Source organism: Prionailurus viverrinus, chromosome D2 (genome assembly GCF_022837055.1).
Source record: "Prionailurus viverrinus isolate Anna chromosome D2, UM_Priviv_1.0, whole genome shotgun sequence".
In the NCBI taxonomy this organism is placed as follows: domain Eukaryota; kingdom Metazoa; phylum Chordata; class Mammalia; order Carnivora; family Felidae; genus Prionailurus; species Prionailurus viverrinus.
The window spans coordinates 8,153,724-8,173,112 of NC_062571.1; the positions used below are offsets into that span (position 1 = coordinate 8,153,724).

A 19,389-nucleotide genomic window follows, 5' to 3' on the forward strand; every position below is an offset into this window, starting at 1 on the left:
ATGGATGAAATACATTTTAAGCCCCATTAGAAAGGGCCAGGGTTTTATAGTTAAGTCTCAGAGGAAATAATTTTGTGAGGAATTTAGTGACTTTTCCGTAAGCACGTTATGCACTCCATGAAGCACGTATACGTATTTCAGTACTTAGCACCTAGCCCAGCTCGTTTGAGAGTTCATTGACTGACGCTAGAAGACCTAATGTCCACAAATGTCTGCCCCGGTTTTCTGCCTTCAAAAACGAAAAACTAGGAAGAAAGTATTAGAATGTCATGAGCATAGAGACAACAAACTATCGCATATTTTATTCTTTGATCTTGATAACTGCCCAGAGTCAGTCACGAATAGAAGAAAATGCTCAATTTTCACACCGTCTCAAAGATGACAGTTACGGTCACACATGAGTGATAGCGTAATTTTGCAAACCAAATTGAAGGTACACAGGTGCGGTGGAAGGTACACTGGTGTGTGAAGTTCATTTGTTGATTCCATCCCCCAGAGCCACCTGCTAACTCGATTCGGTGCCACGTATCTAAAATAATTTCAGAGACACGTAGGGGCTTCTGAATCTGTATCTACACACTACTATTTCCTTCACAAAACATACACCTTAAGGCTCTGTACATAGCTCAATAAATATTCCGGATTTGATTTTCTGTTCAAGGATGGTAAATCTTTTCTTCTTAGACTGTTCATTTGTGACCTCATATAGTGTGTGATACGTCTACACTTTAGTCCATGTCTAAAGATATTAATGATTCAGTCCTGCTTGGCGAAATTTGATCATTTTTAAATGTGTTTATTTCTACTCTGTGTCATTGACACAGGACTTGAGAAATGTATTTTGATATTCACTATCTCCCTTCTGGAAGTATAATGCAGATACCATCTTTTCCTGTTGCTCTATTTATTGTAAAGAAATCCTTTGTCCCACGTTAACAGTAATAGTTTGAATTTTAACAGTGAAAATAAACAGAAAGAACAACCTTAGTAGCTGCCTGGCATTCACGAGAGAATCATAAAGGTATTTTTGAAGGAACATCTATTCTCTTAAATGTTTATTTATTTCTGAGCCAGAGAGAGACAGAGCATGAGCGGGGGAGGGGCAGAGAGAGAGGGAGACACAGAATCGGAAGCAGGCTCCGGGCTCCGAGCTGTCAGCCCAGAGCTCGACGCGGGGCTCGAACTCACGGACCGTGAGATCGTGACCTGAGCCCAAGTCGGACGCTCAACCGACTGAGCCACCCAGGTGCCCCATGAGGAAACATCTTGATAGTTGCCTGATTTTGTTCATAATTAAGACGGATTTTACTTATAAGCTGAGAGCAAAATGTCTAGAGGTATTCTAAACTGGCTCTCGGGAAAGAAAACGAAAAAGCCTGGCTTGTAGGATTTCCCAACATGACTGTGGCCTAAATACCCCCACCCCTGATGACTGATAGATGCTTTTATTGAAGTTGTTTCACCAAATGAATATTTACATATGAAGCTCTCCCCCCACCCCCCCACCGACACATCATTCTATACAAATATATCTACTTCGAATCTTCCTCCTACCACTCAAAAGGACGGAGAGAAACAGTCGTTTTTTGGGTATGATATAGACAGGACCACCTCTTGGTCACAGTGGCACACCTGAGAAGAGAGGACCGAGCCAGCCAACTGCGATTCTCTTCTTCAGGACCAACCGGGGTGGAAATGTCACCTTTGTGTTGACCAAAGTGGAAACTCCCACGACTTCAGTGTTTCTCCTAGAAAGATTATGACCATGGTGAACTCCACTGGGAGAAAAAAAAAATCATCAGTACAAAGCTCTTCCACAAATGTCACCATGGCAACCGCCATTAGGGTTACCCATGGTAACCGTAAAATTGCAGCATCCAGGTTGAGCGGTCCACAGACCGATTGATTGTCCAAAATGGAGAGAGAACACGGCGCTTTAGTTTCTTTCTACTTCTCCACGTGAGGCCTCTAGGATTACGATGCTTTCCTTAGCATTGACTCAATCTGGGAAAACTTCAATCTCCGTGCAATGTCCAGCGAAGTCTCACCACGCTGAGGAGAAAAAGAAATTACGGTCCTTTGTCTCCAATGGAGTCCAAGGTCGATGCAAAAGGCCTAGTAAACAGTCTAGACCAACTGACTTACAGGCCCGGCAAGGGCTCTGAAGGTCATTTGGTTCTAACAGGAATAGGACAACGTAATTCCTTAGTGAGGACAATTAGCTTTGCTGTCAACAACATCGGAGGCAATTAATTCACTTCAGCACACAGCCCAAGTTAGGAGATGCTGTTGCTGGAAGGACATCGGACCACAGCCCACAGATTCTTACCCGATTCTTGATCATGGGGTCTGCATGAGCTTCAAGGAGCAGAGGGATGAGATTCTGGTTTTTCATTTCGCAGGCGTAATGTAACGCGGTGCAGCCGTACTGAAACCGAAAGACCAACAGGGAGTTCATCGTGGGCTCCAGGGACCCGGCAGGCGGCTCCTTCGGCAAGCACTTGTCACATCCTAGAGCGTCCCCCCAAGCCGACCGGTCTGCAAATCATCCACGCACACCCACTTTTCTTGTATTTCAAAAGCCTTCCCTGCCTCCATGTGTATACGGTTAACGTCCTATAAGCCATTAATATCTTCCTTTCTCATTTTCTGTTCCAAACTTAACACAACCTGCAAGAAGTTAACGCTCGATTGTCTCAAGGTTTCTTGGTGGGATTCTACTATATGTCTGGGCAATCACCGCCTCGATCATTGTACAGTCTTTTCTCCTCAAGGGTCCCCACACGGGCTTTTTTGCAAATATCATCCCCCGTGGTTGTTGATCAAAATCCCCACAACCTGAAGACGGTGCTCATGTCACTACAGCCCAGCTCCAGGATCGGTGCAGTTGGGTCTATGTAGAAACCTCTCATGCTTGGTTTGCTGTGGCTTATATTCTGCATTCTGAAATAGCGGATCTACTCTGCTGGTACTAACTTAAAACACCAACTACAAGTGAAAAGAGATGGATAGCTACGGTGTTTGTACCCCAGATATTGCCTTTCAAAAAGCAGCCCAACAACCGTGGTTTGGGTATGTGACGAATTAATGCCAGACCTTATCAACTCTTCCAAGAGCATAACGGATAATGCGGCAATTGCTGATTTTTCTTAAGTGATAACATCATGCACCAAACAGCTGGCTTTGAACTTTTCCATGTGAAATAAAGTGAGTGTAATTACCTAGAAATACAATGCACCGCATTACTTAGAGTTGGAAAAACTATCTGAATATTCAGATAGTCCTAGAAAAATGGTGGTGCATGTGTGTGTGTGTGTGTGTGTGTGTGTGTGTGTGGAATGTAACAGTCCAGCTAGAGATACATATCGAGAAGCAGAAAAATATCCTAGAGAAATTTTGATCACAGGCAAAGTTTCAAACCTTTTGAATTTCAATGAAAGGACCAAGAAAAACCTTCAGCGAACCATTCACCCAATCTTTAATAACATCTTAATACATTTTGAAGTTTTCTAAGGAATGACAGAGCACCATAGTCGTCTATCCAAATTAACCCAAAAATTCTATTTTCTTTTTTTTTTTCATGTTTATTTATTTACTTTGAGAGAGGCAGAGAGAATCCCAAGTAGGCTCTGCACTGACAGCGACAGTGACACGGGGCTCAATCCTATGAACCGTGAGATCATGACCTGAGTCAAAATCAAGAGTCAGACGCCCAACAAACTGAACCACCCAGGTATCCCCCAAAATTCTATTTTAAATAAAAGGAAAAACATACACTTCAGTAACTTATTCTCCTGTGTTCTTTCTCTCTCAATCTCTCACACACACGCACACACACGTGCACACACACGTAGAGCTACCTCCGTTTAAACATATGATGATACCAATATAATCAAAACTAAAATGATGTAAATAATTAATAGAAACAGGGATGGGCACATTTTCTCTCTCATGGAACAGTGGTAACACACACACACCCACAGAGATGCACACGCCATAAAACAAATCAAGGATCACAGAATATTGGTTCGTGTCTACTCAAATTGCAACTTGCCTCCTTTTTAAATAAACAATTGGGAATCCAAAATTTCATCCAGTCAATATAAGGAAATAAGACGTCATACAAATAAACATCGGGCCCATTTATGATCATTTAAGGGAGGAAGAGGGGCAAGGGTGAAAGGTGAGAACAAAACCTTATATTTAGTTAGAGACAGGAAGAAGTTCACTGCTGCTTGCTTATCATGCCCTCCGCGCCACTTGGGCTCTTTGACTTTGATCCTTATCCATGGAGTTTACAGGTGGGGACTCGCTTAAGGGTGGGTTGGGAGCTTGGCCACCGCAGCTGTTGTTCGTTGAGCACTTATTGTGTGCCAGGCACTCTGCTGAGCACCCTACATGAGTCTGCCTCGCAAGGTAGGTTCGTGGCTACCCTCACATTACAGGTGAGAAATTGAGAGTCCAATACGTGTATGACTTGTGAAAACGCCCACAGCAAACCATGAGAAGCTGGGGGCTGCCTGGGCGGCTCAGTCGGTTGAGCTTTTGACTTCGTTCGGCTCACATCATGATCTCACAGTCTGCGGGTTCGAGCCCCACGTCGGGCTCTGTGCTGACAGCTCGGAGCCTGGAGCCTGCTTCGGATTCTGTGTCTCCCTCTCTCTCTGCCCCTTTCCCACTCGTCTCCCCCTCTCTCTCTCTCTCAAAATAAAAACATTTTAAAAAGTTCTAAAACTGTCCTCCAGTCCATAAAGATCCCTGTGAGTTTAGTGGCAGCATCTAACCAACCCCCAGCTCGCCTGACTAGCAGTGAAAACCGAAAGAAAGAAAAATGAAACGTAAAGAAAGACGAGGAACATGTAGACGTGTCTAGGAAAACAAAGCGAGTGACTCTGTAGGTGACAAATACTCTGCCCGCAAATACCATTCTGAATATCGTTTCAAGGTGACTAAACGCACGAACTTACGCAGTCCGTGGCGTTCACGTCGATGCCAGCGTCGAGCAGCATTCGAACGAGAGCCTCGTTCTGCTTGGTCTTTGACACCTGTTACAAACAACACGTCAAGAGGAGGTTCGTTGACAAGCATTTTCTCCATCGTGTGCCTGGACTATTCTATTCCACAGGGTTTATTTTAATCCCAACACCTCTGTGCGTCTATGCATCTTTCTTAAAATCTCCCCGCCTCCTCACCCCGTCCAGTACCAATCAGGTTCTCAGATTGTGGTCCTGAAGCAGCAGCGTGGGCACCTGGGAACTTAGAAATGCAAATTCGGGGGCCCCACGCCAGACCTGCCAAATCCTATTGAGGTTGGGGCCCAGGGACCGGTCTTTCCCTTCCTGGCTCAGAACCCACAGGCACTGTCCCATTGCTCTGAGGACAAAAGCAAACTTCCCAGCCTGTCCTGCAAGGCCCAATTTGTTTTGGCCTCTGGTCCCTGCCGGCTCACCCCGCCCTGAATGTTCCTTCCGCCTAGAAGCCTCTCCTCTCTTCTTCTATTTTCAAAAAACAATTTTTTAATTTTATTTTAGAGAGAGAGAGACAGAGAATCTAAGTGGGGAGAGGGGCAGAAGGGGAGAGAGAGAATCCCAAACAGGTTCCAAGCAGAGCCCAACATGAGGCTGGGGCTCGATCCCACAACCCTGGGATCATGACCTGAGCCAGAATCAAGAGTCGGACGCTTAACCAACTGAGCCACCCAAGAGCCCTGTTTTAATTTTTTTTTTTAATTTTATTTTTAAATCCATTTTTAGTATCCCAGCCCGAGCCCCTCTTCCTCCAGGAGGCTTTCCCTGACCTACCCGGCGAGGTGAAATCTCTCTCTGGGCTCTCGTGGCACTGATCACGTCCCCGTATTACCTACTTCAGAGTAATTTTGCAGGCGTTTCTGCCGTATTGTATTACTGATGCGTTCTTCACTGCCCTCCAGCGAACTCTTGCACGGACAGGACTCCATCTGTTTGGTTCATCTCTGCATCCCTCACACCCAGGGCCTGCACATAGTAGGGCCCCCGCAAGAGTGTGGCAGAAGGTCGAACAAAGAAACGAAATGAACCAGACCCCTCAGAAATCCCCTTTTCCTACCCAGTTCCCCGAGACCCTGACCACAGGACAGTTTGGGCATCACCCCAACATCCCATTGCTAGGGGAGCACGGCAGTCCGGGCTGTCCTGGAGGTCAGCCCTTAGCCATACAAGAAGCCCCACCCACTTTCTTCCCTGGTTATACTTCCCTCCTCTGTCAACATCTACACTGCCTTTCTCTGCAGTGACACAGTCCTTCCTGGTCCCTTCCTCTGAAATTTCCTCCCCGGTCGCTTATGCCGTACATATCTCAACTGCACAGATTCAAGCCCCATGAATAAGTAGGAAAATGTGCATTAAGAGGCGGTCATTCATTCCAATTGGTATTTTTGCCAGGGCCTCCGGCTTTTAAACATCTGACCGTCTTAGACAGCAGCGTTGTGAGTCAACAAATTCTGAACGAGTCTTTCTAATCCCCCTTGTGATCCTTTTGAAAATAAACGGAAGATCTCTCACCAGTCCTGAAACTCCAACTGCCATGTACTAAACACACAAGTAATTTTTCGAGAACTTTTCCGGGGTATAAACAGAGTATGTGTTTATCAGTGACTTACAGTTTTCTTTTTCCCATAAATCGAAGCATCAAAATCAACACTATCATATCTAATTCTGTAACACTTAAATACCCAAGGAGGTAACAATGACACTTCCAACTGGCAGATTTTGTCCCGGAGCCCATGTTAGCAAAGACAACTAACTAACATCCACGGTCTATTAGCTGCAAGGAGAAGGGAGCTTGGTCATTTAACGAGTAAGTGACACATGTGTTGAGTCATCTCTCAAAGGTGGAACCAGCCACTAGGGAACCAGATGGAAAATAGGGAATGAGTCAGCACAGAGCTGGTGTTCTTTGGGGGGTGAAAAGAGGGAGGCACTTGGGTGGCTCAGTCGGTTGAGCGTCCGACTTCGGCTCAGGTCACGATCTCACGGTTCGTGGGTTCGAGCCCCACGTCGGGCTCTGTGCCGACAGCAGGAAGCCTGCTTGGAATTCTCTCTCTCCCTCTCTCTGCCCTTCCCTGCTCTCACTCTCGCTCTCTCTCTCCCCCTCTCAAAGTAAATAAATGAACATTAAAAAAAAAAAGAAAGAAAGAAAGAAAGAAAGAAAGAAAGAAAGTATATTTTTAGATGCAAACCGAGAGTTCATTTTTGTTACTATTTCTTTATACATGACCGGCCCAGCAAAACTTGATGATTCATGCTGCTGATCTCCACGTTTGCCCTTTGGTCACACGCACGGTGTACTCACCATGAGGAAATACCCAATAAGCATAACAGGCATTAAGAGGATAATGAGTAGGTAATCAAAGAAGGTGAATTTCTTCTTCACAGCATAATGCAAGCAGTTTCTCTGTTTCTGAAAATTAAGAAAAGGATTCCTCATTAATATTTGTCTCAAATTTCATATTTTCAGATTACTGCATCAAAAAGTTTAGTTTCTGGGGCGCCTGACGGGCTCGGTCGGTAGAGCGCGTGACTTCTGATGTCGGGGTTATGAGTCTGAGCCCCACATTGGGCAGTGGAACTTAATTAACCTTTAGAATATGTGCATTTTTCCATGCCTTTTAAAAATGGTAAACATAGGCCTATAACGGCTTCATGACTTTCTACTGAATGGAGCTATTCTAGTTTATTTAACCAAACCCTATCTGTTGGACATTTCAAGTTTTTAGCTTTCTGTTTTTATAAATTATGCTGCCTGAACATCTCCATTCATAAGGCTTTGTCAACATTTCTAAATTTGTCTTTAGCCAAAGTTTCTCAAAGTGTAATTGCTAACATGAAAGGTGTGAATGCTTTTTGTATTGTGCTAAACTGTGCTCGGGTACAATAACGATTTAAACTTCCTTCCTGAGGCACCCGGGTGGCTCAGTCGGTTGGGCGTCCGACTTCGGCTCAGGTCCTGATCTCTCAGTCTGTGAATTCCAGCCCCACGTCGGGCTCTGTGCCGACGGCTCGGAGCCTGGAGCCTGCTTCGGATTCTGTGTCTCCCTCGCTCTCCGCCCCTCCTCCACTCGTTCCCTCTCTCTCTCTTTCTCTCTCAAAAATAAACATTAAAAAAATTTTAAACTTTCTTCCCGATCAACCCTTGGTTTTCTTTTTTAATCCTGCTCAGTCTGACAAGCCAAAAAAAGAGCGTATTTATGTTTTAATTTAATGTGCTCTCCAGAGAATTGATGGTCTCTATTAGGTGCATGCGTGTGAATTACCCACAGAGCTTTTTGTTTTATTTTCAGGCCTTTGTTTATAGGACGTCTGAAAATGACTCCTGAACATAGATTTAAGACACGAGAAGGCACCGGTTAAGTTATTAACGTGCAAAGATTAGTGTTTGGGAAAGATTAAATATTTAAAAACCATTAACCAGAGGATCCCTGCAGGCTGGCTGAGGTTCTCCGCCTTCTCGGCCCCATCCCTGTGCTGTCCGACATCACCCTCCCCCAGCTTCCAAATGAGCACGTCCCCCCGACAGAGGATGTGAACCCACGGACATCTGCCTTCGCCACTCCCACTCACCACAAGCCCACACACCTGGCCCTCCAGCTGTGTGCAAGGGAGACGGCGTCACGGTCCACGAAGCTGCATCGCTGTCACATTCGGTGCAGGCATGCCTTGCTTTTAAGCCCAACCAAGCAAAAAATAGGAAGTACCAGCAAGAAGGCCCGGTAGCGATCCATTTGCTGATAATACGCGATTGCTCCAGAGGAGCTGGTGTTGATACTGACTCGGAAGGGGGTAAGCGGGGCCCCGACAGGCTGTGTTTTCCTCACTCCGTGTATGTGAGTGGAAACAGAGCGTTCGTAAGTATTACAAATAATGACTTTTTATATTTACTGAGTGTACTTTAAATGCTGTCTTTACTCGGATGCAGACACTGGCCGTTCCAAGGTGCTCCGAAAGAGATGTTCGCAGCAATACACTTGTGTTCCGCTCGTCCTTGATTCTTGAGGGTTCCGTCAGCTAACACTGCATCTTTAAGTACAATCTTTCTGCCTCTCTGTGTGGCTTCAAGGAGCCTCTGGTTCGTGACCTTGTTTGTCCTTGGCAAATACCTACCTGGCCTTCTTCAATCCTATGAGCGAACGGTAGGATCTCCCGGAGAACATTGACCCAGTAGGTAAAAACCTCATGAAATAGCACCACCAGGTCAGCATTTCTTTTCCAGGAAATCTTTCCCATTCCTTCTGGAATCATGAGGAGGAGGAGCAGGGAGAGGGAAGCAGGAAGGCAGGGAAAAGCATGAGGAGGAAGAGGAAAGGAAAGAGAGAGCTCTAACTAGTCAAATGAATAAATGAAGGAATGAATGAACCTTTCTTTTCAGAAGTACAAGGACATAATTAACCATAATTATCAACCTGCTGATTGAACTATGATTTATTTTGGCTCTTTAGCCTGATAGAATAGTATGTGTTAGTCCCTTTAAAATAAAGAAAAAAAAAATTGGTATCAGGAGCTACAAGCAACGAGAAAATGGCACATCCTCGACTGCTAGGAGGAGAAAAGATTAACACAGTCAATTGCTGTCTCCACTCATGTGTAATGGCCTACCTGGTTTTTGAGGTTCACATCAGCATTTCTTTTCAAGAGGAAGGAAACGATTCTCAGGTGCCCCCGGCGGCAAGCACAGATCAGGGGGGTGTCTCCATTAAAGCCATCTTGCACATTGATACGGTTGCGGTCCTCTCTCACCCAGCGCCACACTTGACCAAAGTCGTTCTGATAGGCCGCCTGGCAGATGGGCTAAGAGGGGAAAACCACAAGCAGGTCCTGAAATACCGGCATAATGAAGCCCCCCGGGAGAGAGAAATCACCACCCGATAATTTAAAACGCAAGTCTTTCCCAATCGTGAGACAGTAAAACCTTGGCTTGCGAGTAACCTGTTCCGTGAGGGTTCCACAAGACGAGCAAGAATTTCTGACAACTTTTCACTTGATAAAAGGGCGATGTCTTGCAATGCGAGTCGTACATGACGCCGAATGTCACGTGATCACAACTGAGCCGATGGTTCTTGAAGTTCACTTTGAGAGACAACCGCTTTGGATTACAAGCATGTTTCTGGAACGAATTATGCTCGCAAAGCAAGGTTTTACTGTGTATCGCTTTGTACATGAGATTTTTGGTCTCCATTATGCCGAGCCTTAAATCCAGAACAAGCCCAAGTCCACGAGGAACCTCTCAACGATTTCCTGAATTGCTTGGCACACAGATGTGTTCATGGAATGAGTGAACAAGTGGAAGCAATATTGCAGATTTAACTCCGCGGGGAAGAGTGTGCTCACGGATGGATGACGCCTGTCAGAGAGGCAGGATTTCACCGAATATAGAGTAGGTGCATCAGAGGAATTTAGGGCAGTACTAGATGATCAAACAAAGACATATGGCGCCCTGTGCTCCAGGAAACCAGCCCAGTGGAAAAGACCCATTTTAGACAAATAATACATAAATAACAAATGACATCATTGATTGGATCCGATGCTTTTTATTTAGAAAGTGTCCTAAGGGGCTTTGCAAAGCATCATGGGAGCTTGACAGCAAGACCTAAGCTGACCTCCTCCCCTTGCCCACTTTCCCCCACCTCCTTCTGGACCTGTCTTCTGTTTTCAATGCTTCATGTTTGGTTTCTTCCATTTGGGCCCCGCCCTTACTGCTTCCTCTGCACAAAACACCTTTCCCCCTCTCTGCTCACCTGGCCGCCTCTGGCCCATCCCTCGTGTCGTCAGTTAAGTTTTACTTTACCCGGTCTTTGCTGACTCCAGCCCTGTTTCACAGCAACTGGCCTAACTGTCCACTCTTGTCTTAATTCTGTATAATCGAGCGCTGCAGGCCAGCACGAATCGGGAGGGGTTGAGGCAGCATAGAGTGCGGGAAGGCACTGGCTGCCAGCTTCGTGCGGATAGAGGCTATACTGTTCCACGTAATGTTTGAATTTATTCCATTCATACCCCCAGTATGTAACACAGCACTGGCACATGGTAGGCAAATACTAAATATTCTCAGACTGATTTTAATTAGAGAGTGTGAATAAAAAAAAGGCACTTAGAATCACACCTGGCATGCTCAACTTATGGAAATTATTATTACTGCTTATTCAGTCGTTCTGTAATTTGGCGACAAGGTCAGACCTCTGCTGTGTCCCAGTCGCAGTTGCCGGGGACAGGTGTACAAAATACTCTCAACCATGCAAAATGTACTTACCGGTTGGGAATATAGCGTGAGCACACACACACACACACACACACACACACACACACGTTCAACAATGAGAAAACAATGTTAAAGAAGCATAGATTGGAGTAATGAGCACCAGTAAGAAAGCTGAGTGGTACGTTTGCTAAGCAATTCATGTTTCTAACATAGCCAAATATCATAATCAGTGAGCTTTTAAAAGTAAGATTTTTTTTAATGTTTATTTATTTTTGAGGGAGAGCACGTGCACGCAAGCAGAGGAGGGGCAGAGAGAGAAAGGGAGACAGAACCCCAAGAGGCTATGCACTGTGAGCGCAGAGCCCCGATGCAGGGCTCAAACTCGCCAACTATGAGATCATGACCTGGGCCGAAATCAAGAGCTGGATGCTCAACCAACTGAGCCACCCAGGCACCTCAAAAGTAAGATACTTTAACAAAATTTTTTTGACATTTATTTATTAAAAAAATTTTTTTAACGTTTATTTATTTTTGAGAGAAAGAGACAGAGCATGAGTGTGGGAGGGGCAGAGAGAGAGGGAGACACAGAATCCGAAGCAGCCTCCAGGCTGTGAGCTGTCAGCACAGAGCCTGACGCGGGGCTCGAACTCACAGACCGCGAGATCATGACCTGAGCCGAAGTCGGACGCTCAACCGACTGAGCCACCCAGGCGCCCCAATAGTAATATACTTTTAAACCCAAGGCCCCACTCACGAAAGAAACATCCCAGAGGCAAGTCGGCTCAATAGCAGATAAGAGGCAAAGTTCTGTGCCCCCAAAAGAATTGGGCATGATACAGGCGTCCAAAATGCAGTAGAAATGCCCAACCACACAACCCCCCTTCCACTACCCTGAGGTCATCCCGTGCCTAGGCCTCGTCACCAGCTGGGCTCAGCAGCGTCTCCGGGTTCTGTGGGGTGACGTGCAAACGACCAGAGCGTTCGAAAGGACGCGTTTGCTGTCAGCAGACTGGGTTATAGTCCTGACGGTGCAACTAGCCGCCTGGCGACCGTGGACAAATCTCTCCCCCTCGTGCATCTTGGTGTCCTCAGTCACGAGACGAAAGAATGAGGCGAACGTCCATTTCGTCGTCACACCCTGTGACCGCCACCCTCCAGGCTCTCCCCAGCCAACGCATCTGCCCCATCCACTGCGAGGTGGTGGGGAAGTCCTTTCGAAGCGCAAATGCTACCCCACAACGTTCAGCCCTTATCTTAACAGTGGCGCCCAGCCACTGAGATCCCAACAACGAACAAAACAGAACGAAGCACAACAGGCGATGCTGAGTCGCCAACTCTTAATTCTGCCAAGTAAGTCTGTGAGAAGCAACATCATCATTTCGTAAAATAAAAGGCGTTTTAGCATAAATGTAGGAGCAAAACTACTTTAACAAAATATACAAGGACACAGTCACAGAAGAGGGGGAAAAAAAAGCCATCTTTTATATGAGACAGATTTCGCTGTATGGAAAACCCTGCTTCTTCGTCTGCTTCTCTTCTTCTAATTTCACCGTAAATCGGTGCAAATTTGCCCCAGATTACGACTCATCCTTTATAGGACTAGCATTTGGTAACCGACAGACCACCATACTGAACTTGAAAGCAGGTGGCTATAGAGCTAATTTCTTTCTTCTTGAGATTTTAAATTACAACATTAAAAATCCTGGCACATTTCATGCACTCATCTGGCTTCCCAACTTCTCTTAAAACATTTAAAGCTTTGACAACGCTGGGCCCACATTCCCATAGGACACCAAATAAAGCCCCCCTTGCGTGGGCTCCGCAAAATCTTCACTGAGAGTCCTCATCAGAAAGGAGGAAGGGACAAGTAGACAGTTTACCTTCAAGAGACACCCGGTACGGCTGAGTTCTTCCTTAATCCCATTCAAGCGACCGTCCTTAAAACACCACCCCGATCTTATCTCTTAATCTTTCCTCAGTTTCCTATGTCCCAGGCACAGAGCTCCTGTATTTGAAAAGTAAAGTGCCATCCTGGTTCAGCTGGACCCCCAAGTGGCTGGTGGAGGGAACCACAGGAAGGGTTGGGCGCTGTTGTAAACTCCCAGACTCCACCAGGGGGCAGCTCAGGGTCACGAAAGCACCGACGGGGACCCAAGGGAAGTCCAATACAAAAGCTAGGGCCCAGAAAGAGTAAGAGGCTGTCCTTGTGCCTTGAGGGAAGAGTTATCGTGAATTCTGTTGGCCTCTGAAGTTTCTGGAACTTGGGGGATTCTGGGGGAGGAGGAAACCGGTGGAGACCTTGGGAGATCGTCATGATCCTTCCATCCCCTGGTGCCCTTCTGCCCATCCTCACTGGCAAAGCACTAGTTCAGATCTTCGCTGTTCTCACCAAGACTGTTGCAAAACCGGTGGCTAACTGACCTTGCTTCCTCCTGTCTCCCCCTTCCAGCCCCCAGTCCGACCGCCAAAACGGCAGCTTCCTGTCACTTCCCTCCCGAAACGTTTGGTCACTTGATGACCCGCTGGGTTAGGATGCTGTCCTCCAGCGGACACACGATTCTTCGGATCTCCCAAATCCTGTCTTTCCAACTTCATCTCTTACCACCGCCTTCTCTGTACCCTTGATCTAAGGGAAGAAAGGCACGAGTATTACTAACAGCTATCTCCCCAGCTAGACTGTAAGCTCCGTGAAAGCAGGTACTGTGTCTGTACTAGAACATTCTATCCCCGGCATCCAGCATATGCCTGGCACACAGTAGGCATCCAATGTCTATTTGGTGAACCAGTAAGGGAGTGAATGAGTCGTAATGTGATCTCGCCTTTATTGAGTCCTTCAGCCAGTTCCTTTAACCCTCACACAACCCTCCGAGCAAAACCGTATGCCCCTTTTGTATTGGTGAGACTGAGGGAAGTTGCCTTCCGTGCCCATGGTTACACAGCTCATAACTAGCAGTGCCAGCAATGAAATCAAGGGGAATGACTACAGAATACATCCATTCTTCCGGCTCTAATTACTTCAGGCAGTTTGAAAAACAGCCTTCAGAATGTCTTTTGGCTGCAAGACTTTGCATTTGAGATTATTTTGTGTTCCACTTGCACCCCAATTAGGCTACAGTCTACACTCTCAGGAGGCTGGTCTGTCCCCTTTCTGCCCTGATCAGCTGGTGTCCAAGCCTTCCTGGTTATGTATCCAGATTCTTCTCCAAACTGACCTAGATTTAGCAATATCTGCCAAGAGGTAGAGGAGTGATGGTCAGAGAGGTTGCAGGAGAAACCAGAAAAAGATTTGGTCCAGATGCAAAGAAGAAAAAGTTCCAAAATGGACGTAAGGGTATGAAGTGTAAGGAGAGACTCTGGATTTGATCATGAATAAGTATCCAAAGATCAATGTTCATAGAGTGATGGGGCAGGAGGCAGAACACGGGGGCCTGAGCACATGGTCTACAAGGAATCAGAGGGTGTGACTGGAGAGGAATTGTCATCACTTTGGCAGTAAAAGCCAAGACAGAGCTCCTGGAGCACAGAGGGAGGCAGCAGGGTCTCGTCCTCATTCCGCGCATCTGTAGGCAAAGTGCTATCGCATGGTCAGAAACGCGAGCTCTGGAAAGAAACTCTCTGGGTCCCAATCTCCACACTGCCACATAAGCGTACTGTTAGCTGGACAACTTACTTAGCCTCTTTGTGCTTTGTTCCCCTCTAGATTTAATAACCACATCTTCTTGGGGCACTTGGGTGGCTCAGTTGGTTAAGCATCCAACTCTCGATTTCGGCTCGGGTCACGATCTCATGGTCTGTGGGATCGAACCCCACATCAGGCTCTGTGCTGACAGCGTGGAGCCTCCCTTGGGATTCTCTGACTTCCTGTCTCTTTCTGCCCCCACCCCCCGCTTATGTGCACTCTTGCTCTCTCTCTCAAAATAAATAAATAGACGCTTTAAAAAATAATGATAACCAAATCTTCTTTATCAGGTCACAGGAACGTGATTGCATAGATGAAACACTGAGCTCAGATCAGACCCATAATAACAAGCCCTCGATTAAGGTAAAGTACTCTTGTAATTATTTAAAACATGAGGAGCCAGGGAAGACGGGCAGAGGTGGTCATGAAAGGGAATGAACAGCAGTGGAAGCACTGGCCTTAAACAGGATGACAATCCGGGCTCTGAGCAAAGCACGGGAGGCAGCTCAGGTGGCTGGGATAGAAAGAACGTTTTAGGTCGGTCAAACTTTTCGCCCAAAAGCCTGAAGTTTTGATCTCCATGCTTTATGCCAATACGTATCTATCGTAAATAAACAGGCATAGACAGATAACTCAACAAGCCACCATTACGTTTAGCTAGATGAGCAGGTTAGTAACATAGGAGACAAGACTGAGACAAGGATAGAAGAGGTTCTGGAACCTGGTGGGGAAGATGTGGGACAGCCATCATGAAACGCGCTGCATGAGAGGAACAAAAAACATGAAATTGCTTGAAGCGTCAGGTTATGTAGAAACGCGTTAGACTACCAGACAGGTTTGCAGTTCTCCTGAGCACATCTGTCGTCAGGGAGGGGTGGGGAAAGTGACAGGGGCAAAGAATGAAGGTTAGGAAACAGGTCTGTCAGGCAAGGGCTTGGGAGGAGCAGCTCACCCTGGGATACAGACTGAATGGACGACACATGGAAACCAGGTGGAGCCTGATGGACTTGGAAACAGAGACAAGCAGATAGAAACACGAAGGAGGATGAGAGCAGAGTCAGCACGTGTGATCTAGTGGGAAATGGGACCAGTTACGGAGTTGGGATAGGAGGCAGAGTCACCGAATCCTACCCGTTGCAGACTGGGCTTCGTCCCTAGAAGTCACGAGCAGTCATGTTGGGTGGTCGATTTGGAGCACAGGCAGAGGTCCGGAGAAGAGAGGGAACGCTTGGGGGTGTGGAGGTCACTGCAGATGACCCCAGGGAACAGAAAGAAAGGGGAAATTGCGCTCCGGAATCAAGGGAGGTAAGGGTGGGTCCTTGGAGGAGGGTGGGCAAAAGTGAGAAAATAGAGAAAAGGGCACAAGCAAAGTGATCGAAGGAGAGACGGTCACAAGACTTCAGTGGACATGCAGGGGAAGGTGGAAAGGAGGAGACGGAAGGGAAGGAAGAGAAGGGTATGTACCAAGAGTGTGTGTGAGTTCACATCCACTGACTTGTGGGGATGGCGTCCCCTGGAGTTGGGCTCCGTGCAACCTGGAACACTGAGGCACAGCGTGAAGGGAGCACGCTAGTGAACGGACTCTTCTCTCCCATCTCATCCTTCCCAGCTAGTTCAGGAACATTCCACGTCCATTTCTGTATTCCGTCTGCACTTGGTTGTGAGTGTACGGCTGGCCCTCTTCCAGGATAAATCATGTCTCAGCCCACACATCACCTCTTCAGACAGGCTTCCCTGACCACTGGCCATCCGTCCCCCAGCCCAGGTATGGTCTATCACATCACCTTGTTTTAATTTGCGTCTATTTAATTTGCGTGATTTTTTAAAATTTGCGTCCATTATTACGGAGATTGAGCTTAATGTTCCCCATTTCCTAAGAGAGTGAGGTGGCCATGATTTTTGCCGTGTTCAAAGCCCCTCAATTGTTCTTCCCCCTATTCTGGCCTCTCTTTCAGTCCAACGGCCTCGCTCCCACCTTAGCTACCTGCTTGCCACCGTTGTGACTTCCCAGTTGCACTATGGGTCCCTCAAAGCCCACTTCATGGCTCACATCCAAGGAACCTCCTTGATCTGTCCTACCGAGAGCATGAACCACACAGCGCCTCACCCTGCTCACTGGCCTTTTTCCTGCGTGTTAAGTCCGGTCCCTCTAACCAGACTGTAGCCTTGATGTGAGAACCAGTGGTTCTCAACCCTGACTAAGCATTAGGGCCCTTAAAAAAATTTTTTTTAACGTTTATTTATTTTTGAGACAGAGAGAGACAGAGCATGAACGGGGGGGAGGGTCAGAGAGAGGGAGACACAGAATCGGAAACAGGCTCCGGGCTCCGAGCCGTCAGCCCAGAGCCCGACGCGGGGCTCGAACTCACGGACCGCGAGATCATGACCTGAGCCGAAGTCGGACGCTTAACCGACTGAGCCACCCAGGCGCCCCTAGGGCCCTTTTAAAGTACAAGCCCGGGTCCCATCACTAGCCAACCGAATTAGAATCTAGGGAAGAGGGTACGGCGAGTAAGGCGGGGGTATTAGTGTTATTTTAAAAAGTTCCCTGGGTGTTTCTAAGGCATAGAGAGGGTTGGGAACCACTGCAGAGGTGAAAGAAGAGAGCCCCATAATAGAGGTAACCCTTAATGAAACACTGCAACTCTTACACTGATGTTCGTTAAGGAGCATCAGGAACTCAGGAAACTTGACACGTCAGGGACCACTTTTCGTGCACTTTCGTCTCGCCATGAGCCTGGTTTTAAAAATACCCCAAGGGCACCTGGGTGGCTCAGGGGGTTCAGTGTCCAACTCTTGATTTCTGCTCAGGTCATGACGTCAGGAGATCGAGCCCTGCGTTGGGCTCGGAGTTGGGTGTGGAGCCTGCTTAAGATTCTCTCTCTCCCTCTGCTCCTCCCCAGCTCATGCTTTCTCTCTCTAGTTCAAACTAACTAACTAGATAGATAGGTAGATAGATAGATAGATAGATAGATAGATAATAAAAAGACTCCCAAACTTGGTGCTAGAACCCCGCCCCTGCCCACTTTGTATCTCACTCTCCTAGGGCCTAAAATTTAAGGAGTGTCTCTGGGGAGCTCATGACACGTTCAGCAGGTAAATGATCCGCTAAAATATTCTATGTGTATCATTTACAGAATCATGTTGGACACCAATCCCAGTGGCGGAGACATCACAGCTGGGAAATACTTGGTGTTATTTTAACCACGTAGCAATACCTGAGCCGCGTGCACCATTACCAGTGTCTCTAAGAGCCACACGTGCCCCCCGCCCCACTTTCACCGTGGTGAAAATTCTCCTACAGAGTAATGGAACTTCGCTGGTTCCCAGTGTAGGGAAAGAGCTCGTGGAACTCTGCCTGCTCTCCGGAGGACTGGGTCAGTTGTTGATTAACCATCTCCGCGCTGAAGCTCCACACCATGTGAGAGGTTTCATAACAATTTCTAAGAAGGATTTGTGCTCTTTGAAGCAAAATGATTCATGTAAGGAGCCTGGGCGCACTGATGAAATGTCTTCTCGGGAAACAAAAGAAGATGGGGGCGCCTGGGTGAATTAAGCATCTGACTTCCGCTCAGGTCACGATCTCGCGGTTCGTGAGTTCAAGTCCCACTTCTGGGAACACGAGCCCCACTTCGGGTAAAACATGAGTCCCATTATTTTGGGGTGAGCCCTGCTTCTCTCTCTCTCTCTCTCTCTCTCTCTCTCTCCCTCCCTCACAGGATTTTCTCTCTCTCTCTCTCTCTGCCCCTCACTCACTTGTACTCCCCCCACCAAAAAAAGAAAAAAATGGGATGCCTAGGTGGCTCAGTCTGTTGAGCATCTGGCCCTTGATATAGGCTCAGGTTGTGATCTCACAGTTGTGGGATCAAGCCCCACGTTGGGCTCCGCGCTGAGCATGGAGTCTGCTCGGAATTCTCTCTCTCCCTCTCTCTCCATCCCTCCCCTGCTGGAGTGCTCTCTCTGTCTCTGTCTCTCCCAAAAATAAATTAATTAATTTAAAAAAAGAGAGAAAACAAGACAGTTTTTTTTTCCTTTTCAGATTAACTAATCTTAGGGAACAGTATTGAAGGGTCCATCTATTTGTACAATTAATCTCAAGCCTTTCTTTCTGATGGCTCATTTTGTCACATGCTGGAATTTGGAAATTTCTTAATAAATTCTGTCTGGAAGGCAAGTAAAAAAAGCATAGGGTTGGTTTTTTTATTTTTAAGGTTGACTTAGGCCCATTCAGCTTTTATGTAACATGAAGGAAAGTTCCAGAAGTGGTTGAATTGTAAAGAAGAGTAGCAATGAGGAGAAATGGAGGCAGAGCATAGTTATCTGTTTTGTATTCTTTCTCCAACAAGGTCTCCTTGAGAGTATGTTGTCTTTACTGCTGGAAGACTAAAGGGGCCCCACTGCTGGGCATCAGACCGGAGAAGCTCTGAGGCCAGTGATGACAAGAAGGAGAGAGCAAGAAAGCCTTTTCTCCCAACGAGGAGGAG

General features: G+C 46.9%; 1 protein-coding gene and 1 long non-coding RNA gene across 4 annotated transcripts in view; one reads left to right on the forward strand and one right to left on the reverse strand.

The window, feature by feature from the left end:
• Positions 1 to 4: 4 nt before the first annotated feature.
• The window catches only part of ANKRD22 (ankyrin repeat domain 22), a 31,586-nt gene continuing 12,201 nt past the window's right edge, over positions 5 to 19,389 (reverse strand). For 2 of the 3 annotated variants that reach the window (XM_047826297.1, XM_047826296.1), the window contains exons 3-7: positions 9,630 to 9,821; positions 7,330 to 7,437; positions 4,968 to 5,045; positions 2,330 to 2,428; positions 5 to 2,052 (exon numbers count right to left, since the gene is read on the reverse strand). In XM_047826297.1, coding sequence (XP_047682253.1) covers positions 1,975 to 2,052; positions 2,330 to 2,428; positions 4,968 to 5,045; positions 7,330 to 7,437; positions 9,630 to 9,821 — 555 coding nt within the window. In that variant the 3' untranslated portion in view covers positions 5 to 1,974. The remainder of the gene's footprint in view (positions 2,053 to 2,329; positions 2,429 to 4,967; positions 5,046 to 7,329; positions 7,438 to 9,629; positions 9,822 to 19,389) is intronic. The other variant, XM_047826298.1, reaches the window with a different exon arrangement.
• On the forward strand, positions 8,746 to 18,575 carry LOC125148317 (uncharacterized). The gene is made up of 4 exons (XR_007145491.1): positions 8,746 to 8,881; positions 15,196 to 15,268; positions 16,515 to 16,670; positions 18,043 to 18,575. It is a non-coding gene; the product is annotated as an uncharacterized LOC125148317 (long non-coding RNA).